This window comes from Erpetoichthys calabaricus, chromosome 4 (assembly GCF_900747795.2).
Source record: "Erpetoichthys calabaricus chromosome 4, fErpCal1.3, whole genome shotgun sequence".
Classification (NCBI taxonomy): Eukaryota; Metazoa; Chordata; class Cladistia; order Polypteriformes; family Polypteridae; genus Erpetoichthys; species Erpetoichthys calabaricus.
This window is the reverse complement of record NC_041397.2, coordinates 45858538-45877017: the sequence shown is the minus strand read 5'-3', so window position 1 is coordinate 45877017 and position 18480 is coordinate 45858538. Positions and strand designations below refer to the sequence as shown.

At 39.7% G+C, this 18480-nt stretch overlaps 1 protein-coding gene across 1 annotated transcript; it reads right to left on the bottom strand.

The window, feature by feature from the left end:
• Positions 1-9400: 9400 nt before the first annotated feature.
• On the bottom strand, positions 9401-17748 carry LOC114651313 (sialidase-3-like). Its single transcript, XM_028801246.2, has 2 exons — positions 17524-17748; positions 9401-13879 (listed from the first exon to the last, which is right to left on the bottom strand). Exons 1-2 carry the CDS (start codon positions 17722-17724, stop codon positions 12923-12925), a joined length of 1158 nt encoding a protein of 385 aa, XP_028657079.2. The 5' UTR covers positions 17725-17748; the 3' UTR covers positions 9401-12922.
• Positions 17749-18480: the final 732 nt, after the last annotated feature.

The window sequence follows — 18480 nt, the reverse complement described above, 5'->3', positions numbered from 1 at the left end:
CTGGAACGCAACCCCCGCGATGGAGGAGGGATTACTGTACTTCTGAATGTTGGCTTTACATTATTGCTAACAATCCTTTTCTACATGACACATTCAGTTAGTGTTTTTATTCCTGCAACATTTCTGAGCATGGGCAGCATGATGTGGTGATGTGGTCACAGATCCAATTTGTTGGGTTCAAATTCCATACCTGGCTAATTCTAAATGGGCTGGTGGGTTCATGAGTGGCCCCTGCACTATATTTACATTTATATATTTACTGATGCGTTTATTCAAGGCGACATACAACATTTATGATGCAATTGGTTTTATTTCTTTTTGTTTTTCCATTTGAGTCACACAGGGTTTATAGTGGGATTTGAACCCACAAGCTCGGGCTCTGAAGTCCAAAGCCTTAATGGCTACTCCACACTGCCTGCCTGCACTAGGCTACTGGGCCCTTCAAGGCAGGTTCCTGTCTTATACCCAGTGCTGCTGAGATATGCTCCAGCCTGCTGTGACTCTGAATTGAGTTATGTAGGCCTGACAATGCCATGTATGGTCACATTATAATATTGATGAAAGTTCAACTGCTCGCAGTCCTCATGTTGTTTATGTAACAATGTCAAAGCACAACTCCACCAAGAATGGAGTGGCGTAGTTCCTGAAAGAATTGATTAAATATATAATGTAACTGCAAGATATAACACTTTATTTTTTCCCAGGGGGACATTTGGCTGTTTTTACAGAAAATGAATAAATAAGTAAATAAAAAATATAACAAACGACAAACCCCTCTCAAATATACACCAGAATGACTGGTGAGTTCCTAGAATGACATGCAATGACAAATTTTATTAATTATATCTCTGCTATTGATATTGTCATTCCATGCAGAATGGTCACTAAACTTCTGGACTTGGGCATTAGTCAGTCCGCTAGTTTATGGATCTGTGACTTTCTAACAGACCACCAACAGACAGTCAGATTAGGCCCGTACTCATCACCCACTCTGCTAGTCAGTATTGGAGCTCCACAAGGTTGTGTGCTGAGCCCGCTTCTGTACTCCCTGTAAACCTGTGAGTGAGTTCCAACTCATTGAAATTACAGCATTGTTAAGTTCACAGATGACACAACGTCAACTGGGTTGATCTTGGATGGCATTGAGTCATCCTGCAGGGATGAGGTGTGGGGCTTAGCTAATAACCTATTTCTCAATGCCAAAAAAAAACTCGATTAAAAGATCAATTTCAGGAGGTAATGGCCTGGTACCACTCACCATAAATGGGGAGAAAGTAGCAAGAGTCCCCAACTTTAAGTTATTGGTCTTATGGACTACCAACACTACATCACTGGTCAAGAAGGCACAGCAGTAGCTTAATTTTCTCTGAACATCAAACAAATTCAATATTGAATTTCTCTGAACAGCTACTGTTGTCCTTTTACAGATGCTCCATAGAGATTGTCCTCATTTAGTCACAAATGGTGTGTAGGTCCAGCTGCTGTGCGGTAGATGAAAGGGCTCTTCAAAGAGTTATAAATAGATAGATAGATAGATAGATAGATAGATAGATAGATAGATAGATAGATAGATAGATAGATAGATAGATAGATAGATACTTTATTAATCCCAATAAATATTGCACAAAAGATCATTGCCCTCAAATTCTGTCAATGGATGACATCTACGATTCCTGTTCTACAGGGCTACTAAAATCGCTAAAGACTCCGTTCAGCCTGGGCACCATCTGTTCATCTTGTTGCTCTCCGGCAGGTATTACAGGGCTCTGCATGCGTGAAGATAGCTGTGCCCAAAGTAGTTTGCACACGCTGTTTATGTGTATATTACACTTATGTCTGTGTTCAAATTTATGTTATTTTGGGAGTGGCTGCTAAATTTTGTTGTATGTTGTCAAAGACCATAAAGGCTAGAATTAGAGTGAAAAAGAAAGAAAACTTCTGACATGGCAGTTAGTCGTAGTGAGGCGTTATAAAGGCGTATTGTCTTTGGTATAGAGGAGCCCCGGTAGTGTTTCTTCTGCTGAATAATTTGTTGGCTGCCAAGTACTCAGAGTTATTGTGTCAGGCAGACTATAAAGTAGAGAAAAACAAAAACAGAATTCTTTAAAATGCAGTAAACTATAAAATAGACAGAAATGGTGGACTTGAAGCCTAGTTTGCAAAATTAATGATCAAAAGTAATAATTCAAATGTATTATTACTTTAGATAGAAAATTGTGTGACCACCAGGTGACATGCTGCTCCCCAAACCCCTGAAACAACACACATGTTTATTTATAGTGGGGAGGCTCTTCTCCTTCGTTCCCCACAACAGCACAGTACAAAGCACTAACTTTCTCTTCTCCTTTCTTTTTCTCACTCTTCTTTCTTTCTTCCTATTCGCCTGCACTCCTCCTCCTCCAGCAAGCTTTGCCACCTCCTCCCGGCCCTGGGTCCCTGAATGGTGTGAGGCAACCTCCTTTATAGAGCAACTGGAAGTGCTCCAGGTGTTCTGTAATCTCCTTCTGGCTGCACTTCCGGGTGTGGTGGCAGCCCTGCTGAGGAGGGCTCAGCCATTCTCCATGCGCCCCCTAGTGGTGGCCTCAGTAGCCACGGGCCCCAGCAGGGTTGAGCTTCCATGCTCCAAACCCATAACCCTGTAGCAATCCAACTTATATCCCTCCCTATAAGTTTCATCCCCTGGTCCTTCCATTATGGAGGAGTCCCGGCCAGGTAAGAATCCCAGCTGTCCCACTAAAAATTGGAAAGATGTTTTAGATGAGCACATTTGCAGAAACGGCATTAAACAGTTCTTTGTTATCACATCCCACTAATAATATTAAATAATCCCATGGGTATATTAAGGCCAGCCTGTTAAATTATGATGGTTCCTAATCTATTATTCTAAAGCAGGGGTGTCAAACTCCGGGCCTGGAGGGGTGCAGTGGCTGCAGGTTTTCATTCAATCCCTTTCCCTAATCAGTGACCAGTTTTTTCCCCTTCATTTTAATAGCCTTATTTTTAAGGATTCAGTCCTCTGAATTTATTCCTTTCTTCATTAAATGGCAGCCTAACAGAAGTGACACATGAAATAAGCTGACAGATGACCAGCTAAATTGGGGTTTTGAACTCCAACCAGTTTCACTCCAACCAGGTTCTTAATGAGAAGTCGATTCTTGCTGTTAATTAAACCTGTTATTTAATTCCATGGCTTCTTGCTGTTCTCATTTTACCACAGCAGACATGTCCAAAACTGTTGATTTTTTTGTTCTTTCTAAGAATGCCATCAAAATGTTTTGGTGACCTGAGAGATCAACCTTACTAAGACCTTCACCTTTCTTTAATTTCAGATATTGTGTAATGGGCACAGGTGAGCTGGTCGTGTGGTGTCTTGTTTTGTGTCTCCTTTTGTTTGGCTGCTAATTAAGGAAAAAGAGACAACCAAGGCACCTGAGTCAAGTTAATTAAAGATAAGGCAAAAGAAGTTAATTTGCAGCAAGAACAGGTCACTAATGAAGAAGATGGTTAGAATGAAAACGTGCAACCACTGCGGCCCTCCAGGACCGGAGTTCGACACCCGTGGTCTAAAGCGTGGTCTGGTAGGCTCTGCCCGATTGTGAATGTTTCTAAGATGGGACTCTACAGAAGTGTATAAATGACAACACATAAAGCTTTACCTATAACTACATGTAAGAGATCTGTGTCACTAAGAGTCAGTTATGACTGAAAATTACAGACCTTTAGTTTTCATGCTTGGCCAACCTTTTCTGTTTTTGTAGGAATGCTGAGGTCTCTCCCATTCTTTGTCATTGGCTTTTTGCTTTTTCATTAACTCGCTGACAGGACATTTTTCAGATAATCAATGTTGAAGCGTCACCGTCTCAGGTTTCAAACAGTGTTGCTTGTTCTTTTATGCAGCTGTGCTCCTGACATGAGAAACTTAGAAGGGAGTCGGGTTACCTGCCTGGTGCCATCATTGTTTGGTCACCTTGTAGATAAGAGCTGCAATGGTGCTTCTGCATTAAGGGCCCATGGGCCTCAGCCCCAACAAGTAATGTGCAAAATATGCAATATGCTCCCATCAGCAGTTTTACTTATTATTAAAATAATTAAAACAATCTTCTGTTTTCTTAAGCAATTTCTTCTCAATTTTCCATCATATGCTCAATGTAATGCCTAATAAATCTGGACGTGAGCGTCAGTAGGCTTTGCGCCATAGGAACCAAGTTAACCGAACATTTCAATAACATTTCAGTATTATTTACCGTTCTGATGCTGATCTTTCTGATCATAAAATAGGTCATTACAATAGCAATTGATGAGAAGGATTCATAATTAATTGCATAATTACAGTATTTGAGGACTCCTCTAGAGTGCCTCTTTCACTTGCATGATTTGGCTCAAAAACTAATTGGCACATCGTCATCTCATAACAGGCTTAAATTTTGAGTTTGCTATTTTTCTGTCCAGCTGTTTTAGCTCTAGACCTTCCTCAAGAAACTGTGACACAATAACACAGACACACAAACACACCCATCATCGAGATATCAATATTTTCGTCATCAGGGGACCAAAAACGTCAAGATCCATCGAAAACTGGGATCGAAATTTTTGACGAATCTAAAGCTTTCACTCCTCCTCGATAGACAATAGATTATTGTAGGGGAGGACGCAAAGCAAAAATATGTTCTTTTGCAGTATGTGTGTGCCTTTGTAATCGGGTGCTACAAGGCAAGTGTGTCTGTGACTGTGGGGCTGAACCCACTGGTCCAGCAGTGCTCAAAGTGAACCTTTGGGTGTGTGTACACATGTACAGGCTGAACTTTCCAGTTTAGCGCTGGTGCTTGCAGGCTGGAGTCCCTTATTCTCCATATTAAACTGAAAGCCACCTTTTTTGTATTATGTATGTGGTTGCGCTTCTAATTTGAATTCTTCCTAATGTATGCAGTGCAATCCAGTCTTGAAGTACAAAATGTCCACGACCATTTGCTCCTTTAAAGACAGAAAAAGGTGATATTAGGAATACATGGCATGACATTATGCTGATCAGAATGAATGGGACTGAGTAGCAAATTCATCCTCACCCACTAATGGCAGTAAATCTGTGCTCCATACGTCTATGTGGGGTCGATGTGCTTGATGAACCTTCTCCATACAGCTCGGTCCTGTACCTCCTCGCCAGCCAAGCCCTTTGCCTGCAGACTATCTTTTACTTCATCTATCTCTGCTTTGGCCTCCCTCACTTTCTCTCCCCTTGTACTTCCATTCCCATCACTCTTTTGCCCCACATATTCATCGTTTCTCCTCATCACATGTCCATACCACTTCCATCTACTTTCCGGTACTTTCTTAGGTATCTCTCACACTTTTGCTGTACCTCTAATTGTCACATTTCTTATTCTGTCCTTTTTTGTAACTCCACACATCTATCTCAACATTCTCATTTCTACCACAGCTAACTTCATCTAACTACTTCTGTGCTCCCTTTGCTGTTCGTGTCTCACGTCCATACATCATTGCCGGTGTTAATACTGTCTTAAAAAATTTACCTTTAACCTTCGCCTTAATTCTTTGAGCTGAACTGTTCCAGCAAAACTGCACTCTGTGGGTTATCTCCACATCTAGTTTTCCATCTTGGGCAACCACTGATCCATGATATTTAAATTTGTCCTTTCTTTTCAATAGCTCTCCCTGCAGGCTAACGTCTGAATCCTGATCATTATAAAACCTTATATAGTTTGTCTTCCTCCTATTTATCTTCAACCCTCTATCTTCTAAAGCTGTGCTCCATGAACTCTGTGGAAAAGAAGTGCACGGTCCTGGCTTGGAAAGAATGGGTATTATGTACATTTTCAGCAAACGTCAGGCAGCATGTGTACTGGATAGATTTTTATTTTTCATCTTGCATACTTGATCTCTTCTTTAATCATAATTTCTTCCCATTGCAATTCAAAGAAAGGTTGATTATTTATGTCTGTGAGGGCACAATTAGAAACATCTTACACTGTTTTCCTGCATTCGTGATAAAGACGCTAATGGACATAAACAGTGTAGAGAGATTCATTTATTTATTTCTGCCTTTAGGAAGGTTGCCAGTTCGAATCCTGTAAATTCCAGAAGTGATTTGACTCCATTGGGCCCTTGAGTAAGGCCCTTAACCTTCAATTGCTCTGTCCTGGGTATGATGTTAACCTGCATCCAGCCCAGGTCCTCCAACTTGCAGGGAAAACTCAGTGGTTGGTTGCAGGACTTGCACTCCAGCTACTGCAAAAAAAAAAACTCACATTGTTCCACTCCATTTGAACTATTGTAGTGCTGAGGTGTCAACTGTTGCACGGCTGCACTAGGGTCCTAATTTAAGATCCTGAGGTAGTCCATCTTGTGGTGGATGCGGCAACGCGCTGTATCAGTGCATGCGCCCAACCTCTCTTTAGGTAAGTGACTGACGAAAAAAACAGTTTTTTTGAATGGTTTGTAACTTCCTGAAAGTTTCTTTAGACATGGTAAATATTTCTTCTTTCTTATTATTATTTACTAATAGTTTCTGCGTAAATGGGGCATACATTCAGCATGGGGCTGGAGCTGGGCGGGGTGGAGTGAGATGGGGTGGGGCGGAGCTGGGCAGGTCTGGGTGGGGCAGAGCTCGGCAGGTCTGAGTGGGGTGGGGCGGAGTTGGGCAGGTCTGGGTGGGGCTGAGTGAGGTGGGGTGGGGCAGAGCTGGGCCAGGCAGTGAGAGTAGCACTTCAAGGACGTGTCAGGTTGGTCGGAGTTGAGTGTTTAGTATGCCTGAAAAGAAGGCACAAATGCTATTGAAAGGCAAAGTTTAATGTTAATTCTTTTTAAATACAGTAACTGATTTGTATTCTATGTGTTTGTGTTACAAGTTTAGTAGAGTAGATTTAATATTATTGTTTATTGTATGACAGTTACGTATAATTTTATAAGCATGAGTGAATCAAATGTGTTGAAAAATGTTCTCCACCATATAACATTTAGGTATTGCTGAATTATTGTATTTGTGCTAAATGTTTTGTGTATTTTACAGCCATTCATAACAAAGACACTGATGGGGATAAACAGCATTTTAAGCAATGAATAAAAGAGCTGAGCCTTTTCAGTTTAAGCAAAAGAAGATTAAGAGGAGACATAACTGAAGTGTTTAAAATTATAAAAGGAATCAGCAGAGTGGATCGAGACTCTGACTTTCTTTTAAAATGAGTTCAACAAGAACACAGGGGCACAGTTGGAAATTTGTTAAAGGTAAATTTCGCACAAATATTAAGAAGTGTTTCTTCACACAGAGAATCATAGACACATGGAATAAGTTGCCAAGTGGTGTGGTAGACAGTAATACTCTGGGGATCTTCAAAACTTGACTTGATGTTATTTTATAAGAATTAAGCGGATAGGACTGGTGAGCTTGGTTGGGTTGACTGTCCTCTTCTCGTCTTGATTGTTCTGATGTTCTAACAGTGTCAAGTGATTTATTTATTTATTTTTGTCTTTAGGGCCATTACACAGGGTGGTCAGCACAGTTCACCCACAGCTCCAGAGTCTTGTTGTTTGAATAATGCACTGTGTGTAGTCCGTGTTATTGTTAATTTCCGTGTTATTATGGTTTATCTTTATTCATCTCAAAGTCGTTCAATTTAGGCCGATCATGGCCAATAGATTTTTCTGGGCATTGGGTTGTTGTGTGGCTATCACTTTAATAATTGTTTAAATCCGTATTGCAGCATGTTTTTCAGATGATGATGTCAGAGTGTATCATAACGATCTGATGGCAATTTTTTGAAATGGTGAGTGCACATCTGATCTCACTACTCATTAGCGAAAATGGGGCAATTATTTGTAAGTTGATGTTAGCATTAGAGAAATCTGCACACATAAAGAAAACTATTGGAATGGACCCATGACACTTTTCATGCCATAAACACCTCTCAAGAGCCCATTTGGTTTTGTTCACCTTTACAAAGCTGTTTTCTGTGTTTATTTTAATCTCTAAAAGCAATTAAATATACTCAACTCATGTGTTTTGCTATTTTCCTTTCCTTTTTCAGTTTTCATAATCCAAATATTTTTTTTTTTGTCATTTTTCCATTTCTCTTACATTATTTATTGTTGATGCGGTAGTACCTGGGAGACTTATAGGGTCAGTTGCATTGCAGACCTCCTCCAGGCAGTTGTTATATTTGACATGCCCTCCAACTTCATCCATCCATCCATTATCCAACCCTCTATATCCTAACTACAGGGTCACGGGGGTTTGCTGGAGCCAATCCCAGCCAACACAGAGCACAAGGCAGGAAACAAACCCCGGGCAGGGCGCCAGCCCACCACAGGCCCTCCAACTTGTAGTCTTCTAATGTGCTACTGGTTTTGACATGTCTTAATTAAATCCAGGGTGTAGCCTTGTTGTGGTGTAAAATTTTGCATACAAGTTGATAAATATTTTGCATGTCTTTATTTGTATATAGTGTTATAACACTAATGCCTATCATTGATAAGAACAGCAATGGTTAGATGGTTACGAACCCCTTCCCCCCTATTAGGACCGAGTCTCTTTGTAATTTTACAACAGAGTTGGGGGAAGGGCCTCAAACCAGTTTGGCCAGTGTTCCTAGGAGTCTCTCAGTCAACCACCACAGGAAAGCCAGACTGTCTATGTGGCAAGCTTCATCTTAACACATGCTTTTGGGGGCTGGTGTGAAGGTATTCTGTTCCCCATTGGTCTGACATATGGCTGTTTGGAATTGGCTTGTATCAGAAGCCTCTAAGTACTGTGGCGCTGTATTGGCTGTAGGGTTTGGAGAGAGAATCTATAAATTTGCTTGCTTTACTTCTCTCTCTCTTACCGAATGATGAAAGACCATCTCACACACCATGAACTGAAAAGGACAACACAATGAAGAGCACAGCTCGGCAGCCATATTGAGACAGGCATGTGGCCTGTTCTGAAGAAAGCTGACCACAAATGATGCCTTAACTAGAGACATTTTAAAAAATTAACAAGTCTGTGTGGCGCCTGAAACTACACATCAACATATATCAGGTTGTATGGTTGCCAATATTCACTTGTACTCTGCATATTGTTAGTATTTATGAATATTATAAATCATACATTATTTAAAGTGTAACTTAATTCCTGTTTGTCTTTTACTACACTCATTTGCCTGAGGTTATAAATGTAGAAGGGAAGGTGAGGAGAAGTTATATACTATAATACCTCATAAACAGTGGTAAGTCTGTGAGATTTGAGGTATTCTGACAAAGGCTGCATATTAATAATACAAAAGGGAACGTAGGGTGATATATTACTCTACCAAGATAAAACAAGCCTTTAGTGAAACAAGTCTAGATTTTTCAACATAATAACATAACAAATGTACCTTAAATGTGTATAGCAGGCTTATTGCATGACCAATACTGTATATGTCATGAAGTACAAGTCCACACGTACTGCTTTATAGAAATAGGCAGCTAGATATGGAGGGGAAAAAAGACAGAAATTATTTTACATTTGTAGAACTGAAAGAACAAAATGCAGAATATGACTCAAAAAGTAAAACTTGTACAAAAAGGTCTATTGTAACGATATATATATTTATAAAACTGACGGTTCAGGTTGCACTTTTACATAAAGATAAACAATTTCATTTATACATAATGTAATAATTTTTTTATTTCAATTACCTTCCTATACGTAGATTTTTATGTATTGATTGATACACAAGTACACAATTTAAAAGCTAATTTCTTGAATATGTATGGCACTGTAAAAGAGACTTTGCAAAATACAGTGGCTTAGGTGGCATGTTTAGTTAGAGAGAAAGAAGCTGAAAATTCCATCCATCTCTAAATTATCAGCCCCAGTTAATCCACTTCAGGGTCGTGTGGTTGTAAGGCAAGAACCAGCTTTGGATGGAGAAGGAGGCTTCCATCTTCACCACACGTCTCTCACTAGCTATCGATCTTTCTCATGTGACGAAAAAATGCATTGCATATAATAAATCTCAGTGATTCACATACTACAGGATTTGTCATAAGTATTGAATATATATGCTTTAAAACAAGGGTGGCTGCAACTGGTTTGTGAGGGAATCGGGGAGGTCAAGAATAATCAGCACATATCTCACTTCTGAGACCCACTTAAGACCTGCCTGAAATCGAGACACCTTTTGCGATTGTCAGAGGGGTTGAATTTGACCCAAACTTGGGCCCATTATCCTGCAATTAGCAAATTAACAGTTATTGCATTTGTTTGTTTCAAACAGACTCTTAAAGAAAAAGTGTGGTATTTTTAAATCAAAGTTATTTCTTCGCGATCATGTATCTATTCATTTGCCACTTGAAATTGTCTTCTTAAGTAAAACATTTTTTATAAATTTTAAAAATATCTTTTCTGTTCTTGCAGTTTACAAAGGGGCTTTATGGTACACAGGTCCATAGGTGATAGAAAAAGCCTTAAAACTTACCAAATATGTCCATTGAGTACCAAAATGTTATTGAGTATTGATCTGTGTCTTCAGATTACACACATATTGCAAAACAGCGTATCCATGTCATTTTACAAAGAAAAACAAAAAGCAAACCATTGTTGTGCCATTTTAAGAGACGTCATCACCCCGCGCTCTTACTGACACTGAATGCTGATTCCCAGATGTGAATTGCTATCCTAGTTCTGTAGACAACTAGACAAAAATAACTGAAAAAAAGGCACACAATTGCTTATATTCTTTCACTTAAAGGAAGCCTTTTTCTTTACTTCGCAAAGATATTGTTCATTGAGCTTCAGTGAGATAGAATATTGAGCAGGCACAGAACCAGAGGGTTGAACAAACCTCAGAAAAGGTACAAAAAAAAAAATCAAAGGCTATTATTTAAAATACAATGCAGTCTAATCAGTTCAGTTCAGATTTAATGGTAAAGTACTGCACAATGAAACTCATTTTCACTCGGCGTATATCTTGCTACCTTAGCTATGTGAAATAACAACACAGAATGTAAAGTGGGTCAGGTTGGTGTTGGGTTGTCATAAATCCGCCCACAACGGTCGCTGCAAGCAGACAAACGAACAAGAAATACTGTATATATGAACCAAGAATCTGTTATAAAGTAATTATGAGGGACATTCAAAAAGTTTCCATCCTCTTTAGTAAAATCCCTATGTGCGTCCAGGTGTCCGTGTGTGTGTGTCTTCAGGTGAAGTGCGCATGCGCGGGGCACGGTGCGATGTGCGATATTACTGTCAGAGAAAGTTACAGGCATTTTACGGAAATACAAACTAGTATTACTGCGAGAGGAAATTAAAGGTACACAATACAGTGACGCATATTACAGCCACATACAAGCCAGTATTATTGTCAGAGAAAATTAAAGGCATATTACCGACGCGCACACCTATATTACCGCCAGAGAAAATTAAAGGTATATTACGGACGTACAAGCCAGTGGACGTACAAGACAGTATTACTGTCATAGAAAACTAAAGACACACAATACACGGCGGCAGCCCACGAAGAACGGTCAGCTCAGCAAGTAAACATCAACAAAAGAAAGGCTGAAAGACAAATGAAAAATACGACCAACAAACAGAATGAGGTCAAAGTCCCTTGCCATTTAATATAGACTGTTCCTACTAATGTTTATGCACTACTGTTCTAGTGCCCATTATTGTAACGGGCTTAATGACTAGTACTTTTATATTTTTGTTGGAAATGGCAAAGGCAGGATGAGTAGTAATCGGGCAGTAAAAAGTTGGTACGATTCTGGGAAAATTGCATCACAAATGAAGGTGATTATGTAGAAAAGTGATGTACTGTAATTTGTTTTTGAAATTCTTAATAAATAGAGTTAAAAAAAAGTGCAGAAACTTTTTCAATGTCCCTCGTATTTCCAGTTTCCTTCTGTTATCACAAGGATGCTTTTTCTATAACCTATGGACCCAGATACCCTAAAGCCCCATTGTAAACGGCAAGCACAGAAAAGGAGTTGTAATCAGAACATAAGTTTAATATGTCACTGTCCTCTGTACAAATATATTTTATAAATCTTACTTTTCTTTCACAGTTGACACACAGAGGCTCATCATTTAGAACTGCTAGGCAAAGCATAAGACAAGACAGATAAAGACAGCTGGGGAGACGTGCACTATTTTTCGTCTGTCAGAGTCAGCATGAAATTGTATCCCCTTTTCCTTGTTTGGAATGGCATGATTCACCTAAGTGGGGGCCTGCACATGAAGAAAGAGTGTAAAGCCTTGGAACATTGCCCGGCACACCTTTGAAGCCGAAGGGCGGATGGGAGATAATGTCACCCAATCCTGAAAATCCTTCCATCGCAGTGACGAAAATGGCAGACTCTACACATCGGGCCCCCACTCCTGAACTGGGTTCTTGCCATTGACTTCCTTCGTCTGTTATGTAGCGTAAGCCGTCGTTAAAGAAAACTAAGTTATTTCTCCTATGTGATTTCTTACCACCATATCACTAAAGGAGGGGTATCGCCTTTTAATACTGTATCATATCTATACAGATTCGGGTTATGTAACACACCACAATTACAAAAGAACTCATTCCAACGAGGGAGGTAATGCCCCCTGCTGGATACAGGAGTTTTTTACATTAATAAAAAAATGTTTCACTTTAGCAGACAATTTCAAGAGGCAAATTAATATATACCATGATTGTGAAGAAATAACTTCAACTTCAATATCCAACTTATCCTTTAAGTCATGAATAATTGAGGACTTGAATTTACTTAAATAACTTGCACCTTCTCCTTTTATAGGATATTTCTCAAGTATGATTTATTGCTAGGACTAGAGTGGATCTGCTCACTCAGATTTGTGTTCTCATGATGTTTCTCCTTTGGTTTGTTGTTGAAAATTGTTTTTATGCTTTTAAACAAATATTAAACATTTTAATTTGTTTCGTTGTTTTTTCTAGGGACATTTACTGGCATTTATCACTTCATTCTGAGTGAATTGCACAAATGCAATCTCCTCCAGCTCTGAATGGACACCACACTCAAACAGGCAGGCAAAGCTCTTGGTGTCATCACAGTAACTGAGGTCAGAATAGCCGCTGGGACCCCTATAAATAACACAGGGCTTACTCCACTTCAAGGGGCATAAGGGGGATTTGTTGATATAGATTCCCAAGTTGACTCGTTTTTCACGGCTAGTTGGATGAGAGTACAAGAGCCAACTTTGTTGGGGAGCAGTAGATTTCTCTTCACTCTGTAAAGATTCTGCTGGTGCTGGAAAGCTGACAACACTCCCCTGACAGCCTTTGCTTGGCTCAACAAGCAATTGTGCCTTTTGTGGTTTCCCAAAATTTGTACCGTTATTCTCACTGATGGCTTCCACTCGGCATCCATACTCACTACGGGCATTGCAATACAAGTGGCTATGACCATCTGAGCTAAATACTTCTGCCATTTCACATTCTACTGTTTTTGACTCATTAATCATTTCCCCAACCTTCCACATCTGACCGTTGTCGTCACTGAACAATGAAAAGGAATGAGAGCTGCAAGAGCATGGACAATAAAAACAACAACATGTTTTTTTCACATATGCATAAGCTGGTATGACCAATCGTCCACAGCTCAGCTGGACTCCATGCCCTGGTCCAACAGCAAATGTGGCCCAGTCGCCGATCAAGTGTTCTGTCAAATCGGTGACTTCACTCCAGCTGGTTCCAAAATCTTTGCTACAAATGTAGCACAGCTTGGTTTTGTTGTGGCCAGTGAAGATCTGATGGCACTCAGAAACTTTATCCTCCACACAAATGAAGAAAAGGTAAAGGACTCTGGTGTTCTTCTCATAGACAGGACAGGGGTTCATAGTGCGATATCCAGGTAAACTGGCATTTTTCATTTTCACTGTAGGCTGCCACTATCAAAAAAGAAAAGAAAGTAAATTTAAATTCAAAGAAATTTCACTGAGTAGTGGTGAAATAAACTTTTAAAGGTCGGGCGTGTCTCACTCAGAAATCTGAAAAGGATCTGATGTGAAATGTAAGGTAACATTCTCAAGCACTCTGAATCCAATTTATGGTTGCAGTCCATTGACTAACTCGTAATAGACCATCAGTTGACCAATCGCATACTCTTTGGGGGATATATGGAAAGAAAACACAGGAAACACGGAAAAAAACCAAATACAGGCATGGGAAGAATGTGCAATGGTGCAGGACACTGGATGAGAGAAGCAGGAGCGATAACCACTGCACCTCCATGTAACTCATCATTGACTGGCAGAATGAATATAAATGGTCTGGATGGCAGAGGCTGGATGGTCTTCTGTCAGTGCTCCCTGTACATCCTTCTTGAAGCACCATGATTGGTGTAGGAGAACATGGCCTTTGGGTATTCACATAGTGGCTGGATAATCTCTTAATAAGGTCTGACGTGTGCTTTTTTAAATTTATCTCATATTTTACATGATAATACAAAATGTCATATTGTATGTAGTTTAAACTACATTTGTGCTACTGCTGTAGTGTGATCTGATACAGTTTGACAATTTTTTGTTGCCTCGGTTGTAGCTGAACATTGCTTAGCAAATGTCACACCATGTCCTAAATTTACACGCCAGAGTGCTGATTTTGCTGTGGTCCTGGCCTGAACTCTACAATTTGGCCAAGTAGTCAGTCAAGCACAAGGTCAAAGCTGGCTGTATGTTGATAACTGCAAATCTTGCACTGAATGACAAATCCTATTGCTCTCCAAGGCCAACTCATACCTTTCAAAGACTCTGGAACATGAAGGAGATTTTCCTGCAGTGTGACACTAGACTGTCACCAGTTTTCTTACATTGTTGAAGCAACAGGCAGCTTAGTACATGTTAACAAGCCATCATCAGTCCACATCATAACTGTTTACCAGAATATGGGATGGGACCATCATCATCACCATCATTATTAATATACTAGCTGTGTGTGGCCTTTGGGACAAAAAAAAAACCCCGAAGACTCCCTAGAAGTTTTACTATATTTGTGAAATTGGAGAGGTGTCAGCTAACTGAAGAATTACCCAGGGCAGAGGATGTCGACCCACCTATGCTTGCTGCCCCACTTGCTTTCATAAGAAGATGCAGGCGATACCATCTCTTAGCCGTATCGCTGGCATATAAGTCCTAATAATCTTTGTCTTGAGAATATAGATCCAGATAGACAATGTTTTAGTGAAAATTTCAAGCCTTGCCCTCCGCTGCTGAGGTGTTTCACGTTCGCATTGTTCATTTTTGAAGTTGTCTCTCTTCATCTGTGTAATTGGCACAACATCATTGTTGCGCAGTGGTGTTTGTGCACACAGGTCTTTCATAGTGAGAAGTGAGGTGTATGCATGTGCGGAAAAAATGTAAAAGTGCATGTGTGCGCCATCTAGTGGCTGCATTTGAGTGTGAGTAGAGTGGACTGCTCCATACACACACACACAGGTCTTTCGTTTATGTGTCTAATTAATATATTCCACTTCGAATCTTTAACAGTGCTTAACATTGTTGCAATTGTAAAGAAATAAAAACAGCTTTGGGTCCTGTATTAGCTTAAATGTCAGTAATATAATTTAATCTTTTGAAGAAAGGAAACCATCTGTTAGGGGTAGGGTGGGGGACATCGCCATTACTGGCATGCTCTGGCACACTTACTTTCATTATAAAATATTATTTTACATCTCAGTGTTGTAGGTAGTAGTATAAAAAAATACACTATAAAATCCATGAGAATAAATAAATAAATAGATGAATAAATACTCTAAAATGTCCCTTATTTGGAGAATAAAATGCTCTTATAAATAATTCTAAAATTACTGTTTTTAAAAAATTACCTTTTCATAAAATAAGTTTAAAAAATTCAGTTCTATAAAAACCTTTCAATAAATTAAATAAAAGCTATTTCACCCTCCTAAAACAGGACATAAAGTGTCAAAAACATCAATTTTATTATCTCCCATGTAAGGCGCTATATAAACGTTTTTTTTTAAAGGGTTATTTGGGGTTCTGAACAGATTTTTAACACTCTAACATTAATCTAACATGAGGGTTATTTAAGATTAGGGCTAAAATTTATGATTTTTAAATTCAGGATTAGGGGTAGGGGTAGGTATAAATAAATTATGTTAAATACACTGATTAACATCAGGGCCTCCCATCACACTCTTAACCTCAGGGAGCTTATTTTATGGGCCTTAAGATTAGAACTAGGGTAGGGGCAGTCTATCTAGAAAACTTATGATCCAGCCCTATGTTCAGTTACTAATGGCCCCGGGTTCAAATTTTAACATCAGGGCCGTATTCACAATTTTAACATCAGGGCTGGTATAATAGTCTTTAACATCAGGGAAGGGACTAGAAAAAGGCCACAATCAATATCTTAAAGGTAGTCATTTTTGGGTTTAACCCCGATTATCACATACTATATATTATTTTAATCTATCAGATCTGCCTGCCACAGCCATGAATGAATTTGTGCCTGAACCGAGTCTTTATTAAGCATCTGTTGGTGAATAGGTGATCTAGTTATCCTGGTCATATCATTTACTAATGTCTTTACATAGTCAGGTTCTAACCTCAGCAAATGTTACACTGTCTTTATTCAAACAGTCTCTCACAAAACTTCAGGAGTGTGACAGCAATGAAATTCCAACTCTCCAATATATAAATGTACTGTATATAACAGACTGTTTACTTAGTTAAACTGCTTCTGTGTTATAAATATTCAAAACTGGTTTTCTCTGCTTTTTCTGACCACATCTTTTCTTCTTATTTCTTCTTCTTAAAACTACCACTTTCTATGTTCTGGCAGAACACACAGCAGCATTCAGCATTGCCAGGAACCAAACAGGGCACCAGTTTGGACAGACTACAGTTAGCTGTGATAAATGCACATTAAATGTTATGCATTCGCTTACATGAAATGTCTAACAATCGAGTATAAACTCAAATGAACCTACTCGTGTTACCTAAAGCTAAAACAATACACATATGTACAGTATGCGTGTTTTGGAAAGGAAGAACTAGGGTTTTCAGGTTAGGGACACACTTGACTTGTAATATGTGCTGAATGAGCTGCCAGAGAGGAGCATGCTTAGACAACATGCAACACGCTGAAAGTAAGAACTGCTTTGTACTCTGTACATGTACACTTGAGCAAACAATTTCAGACCCACTTATCCAGTTCAGGGTCATGGGGGCTGGAGTGTTTTCCCAGCACATCTGAGCACACGGTGAGAAACAACCCTGGAGAGGGTGGCAGTCCACACAGCTATACTCATTTACAATGCAGGTATTTCAGAATTGCTAACAAACTAACTTGCATGTATTTGGTGATTTTAGGGAAAGATTGAGTTTTTCTCTGTGTAGTCCAAACAGACATGGGCAGAATGTGTGAACTCGGCTTGGACAACAACTAGGCATAGGTTTTGTTTCCATGTGCACTGAACTGCTGTACATCACAACATCAGGCTCAAGGAATCACCATAAACAAGTATTTAGACATAAATATTGCCTTATTAAAATGGTTCTTTTAAATTTCTTACCTGTACAGATCCATTGAAAGTGGAGCCTATTCTCATTTCTAAGTATTCTGCATCAGCATCACAGGGACTAGAGCGTTTCTCAGCAAAAGCGAGGAAAGAATGTGCGTCACTGATGTAAATGAGAGACGGGATTCGGTACGTCACTCCTCCTTGCACACTTTGGAACAGAGTGGTCCTTTTTGATTCAGAATCAGCTGCCATAATTTAAAATTGATGCACCCTGGAAAACATTGCATAAGGAATAAAGCAAAGAAAAACAAAAGACAGAAGACTGAAAAATGTGCAATAGAAATGACGTACATCTGAGCTGCAAAATCACAAATCAGCTAATAACTTTCCAAATGGACTGGTGAAATACAGGGTTTGGGGGTGGGGGGGTAGACATCCTTAGCTGGCTTTGCTGACAGTTTTAGCTTCATACAGATTTTGGCAGAGATGTGGTAAATAAATACCAGACATGAAAGACCAGAAGCAATGCCATTACAGGGAGAGTGAAAGTAAAACCCAAACTTGATACAACCCTAAACGTTACTCAAACAACCGAGGCTTTGGCACAAGTTTGCCCTTAAAGTATTTGCAAAGCTAAACAAACAAAAAGGTAATTGATCTTTTTATAAAAACAGCTATTCTTTGTCACCTGCAGGGCGTGCACCAGCCGCTCACAAATGACACACACAGACACCCGGCACAAGTTTAGCATTTATTTACCATGGGTAAGCGCTTCTCCCTCGCTCTCCACAGCAGCACAGTACTTTATTTTCTTTCTTCTCCTTGGCTCTCTCTTGTTCTCCACTCCTCCTCCAGCAAGCTTCATCTCTCTCCTTCCTGACTCTGGCTCCCCCAATGGAGTAAGGCAGTTCCTTTTATAGAGTCCTTCCAGCCGCACTTCCGGGTGTGGCAGAAGTGCTGCAATAAAAGGTGCACCATTACCTGCAGCACCCCCTGGTGGCGCCCATG

Excerpts from the sequence above, each read along its gene's own strand:
- LOC114651313 (XM_028801246.2), bottom strand. The coding sequence starts at position 17,724 with ATGGCAGCTGATTCTGAATCAAAAAGGACCACTCTGTTCCAAAGTGTG. Across the intron at positions 13,880-17,523 it reads CTTTCAATGGATCTGTACAG|TGGCAGCCTACAGTGAAAAT; the intron begins GTAAGAAATTTA and ends CTTTTTTGATAG.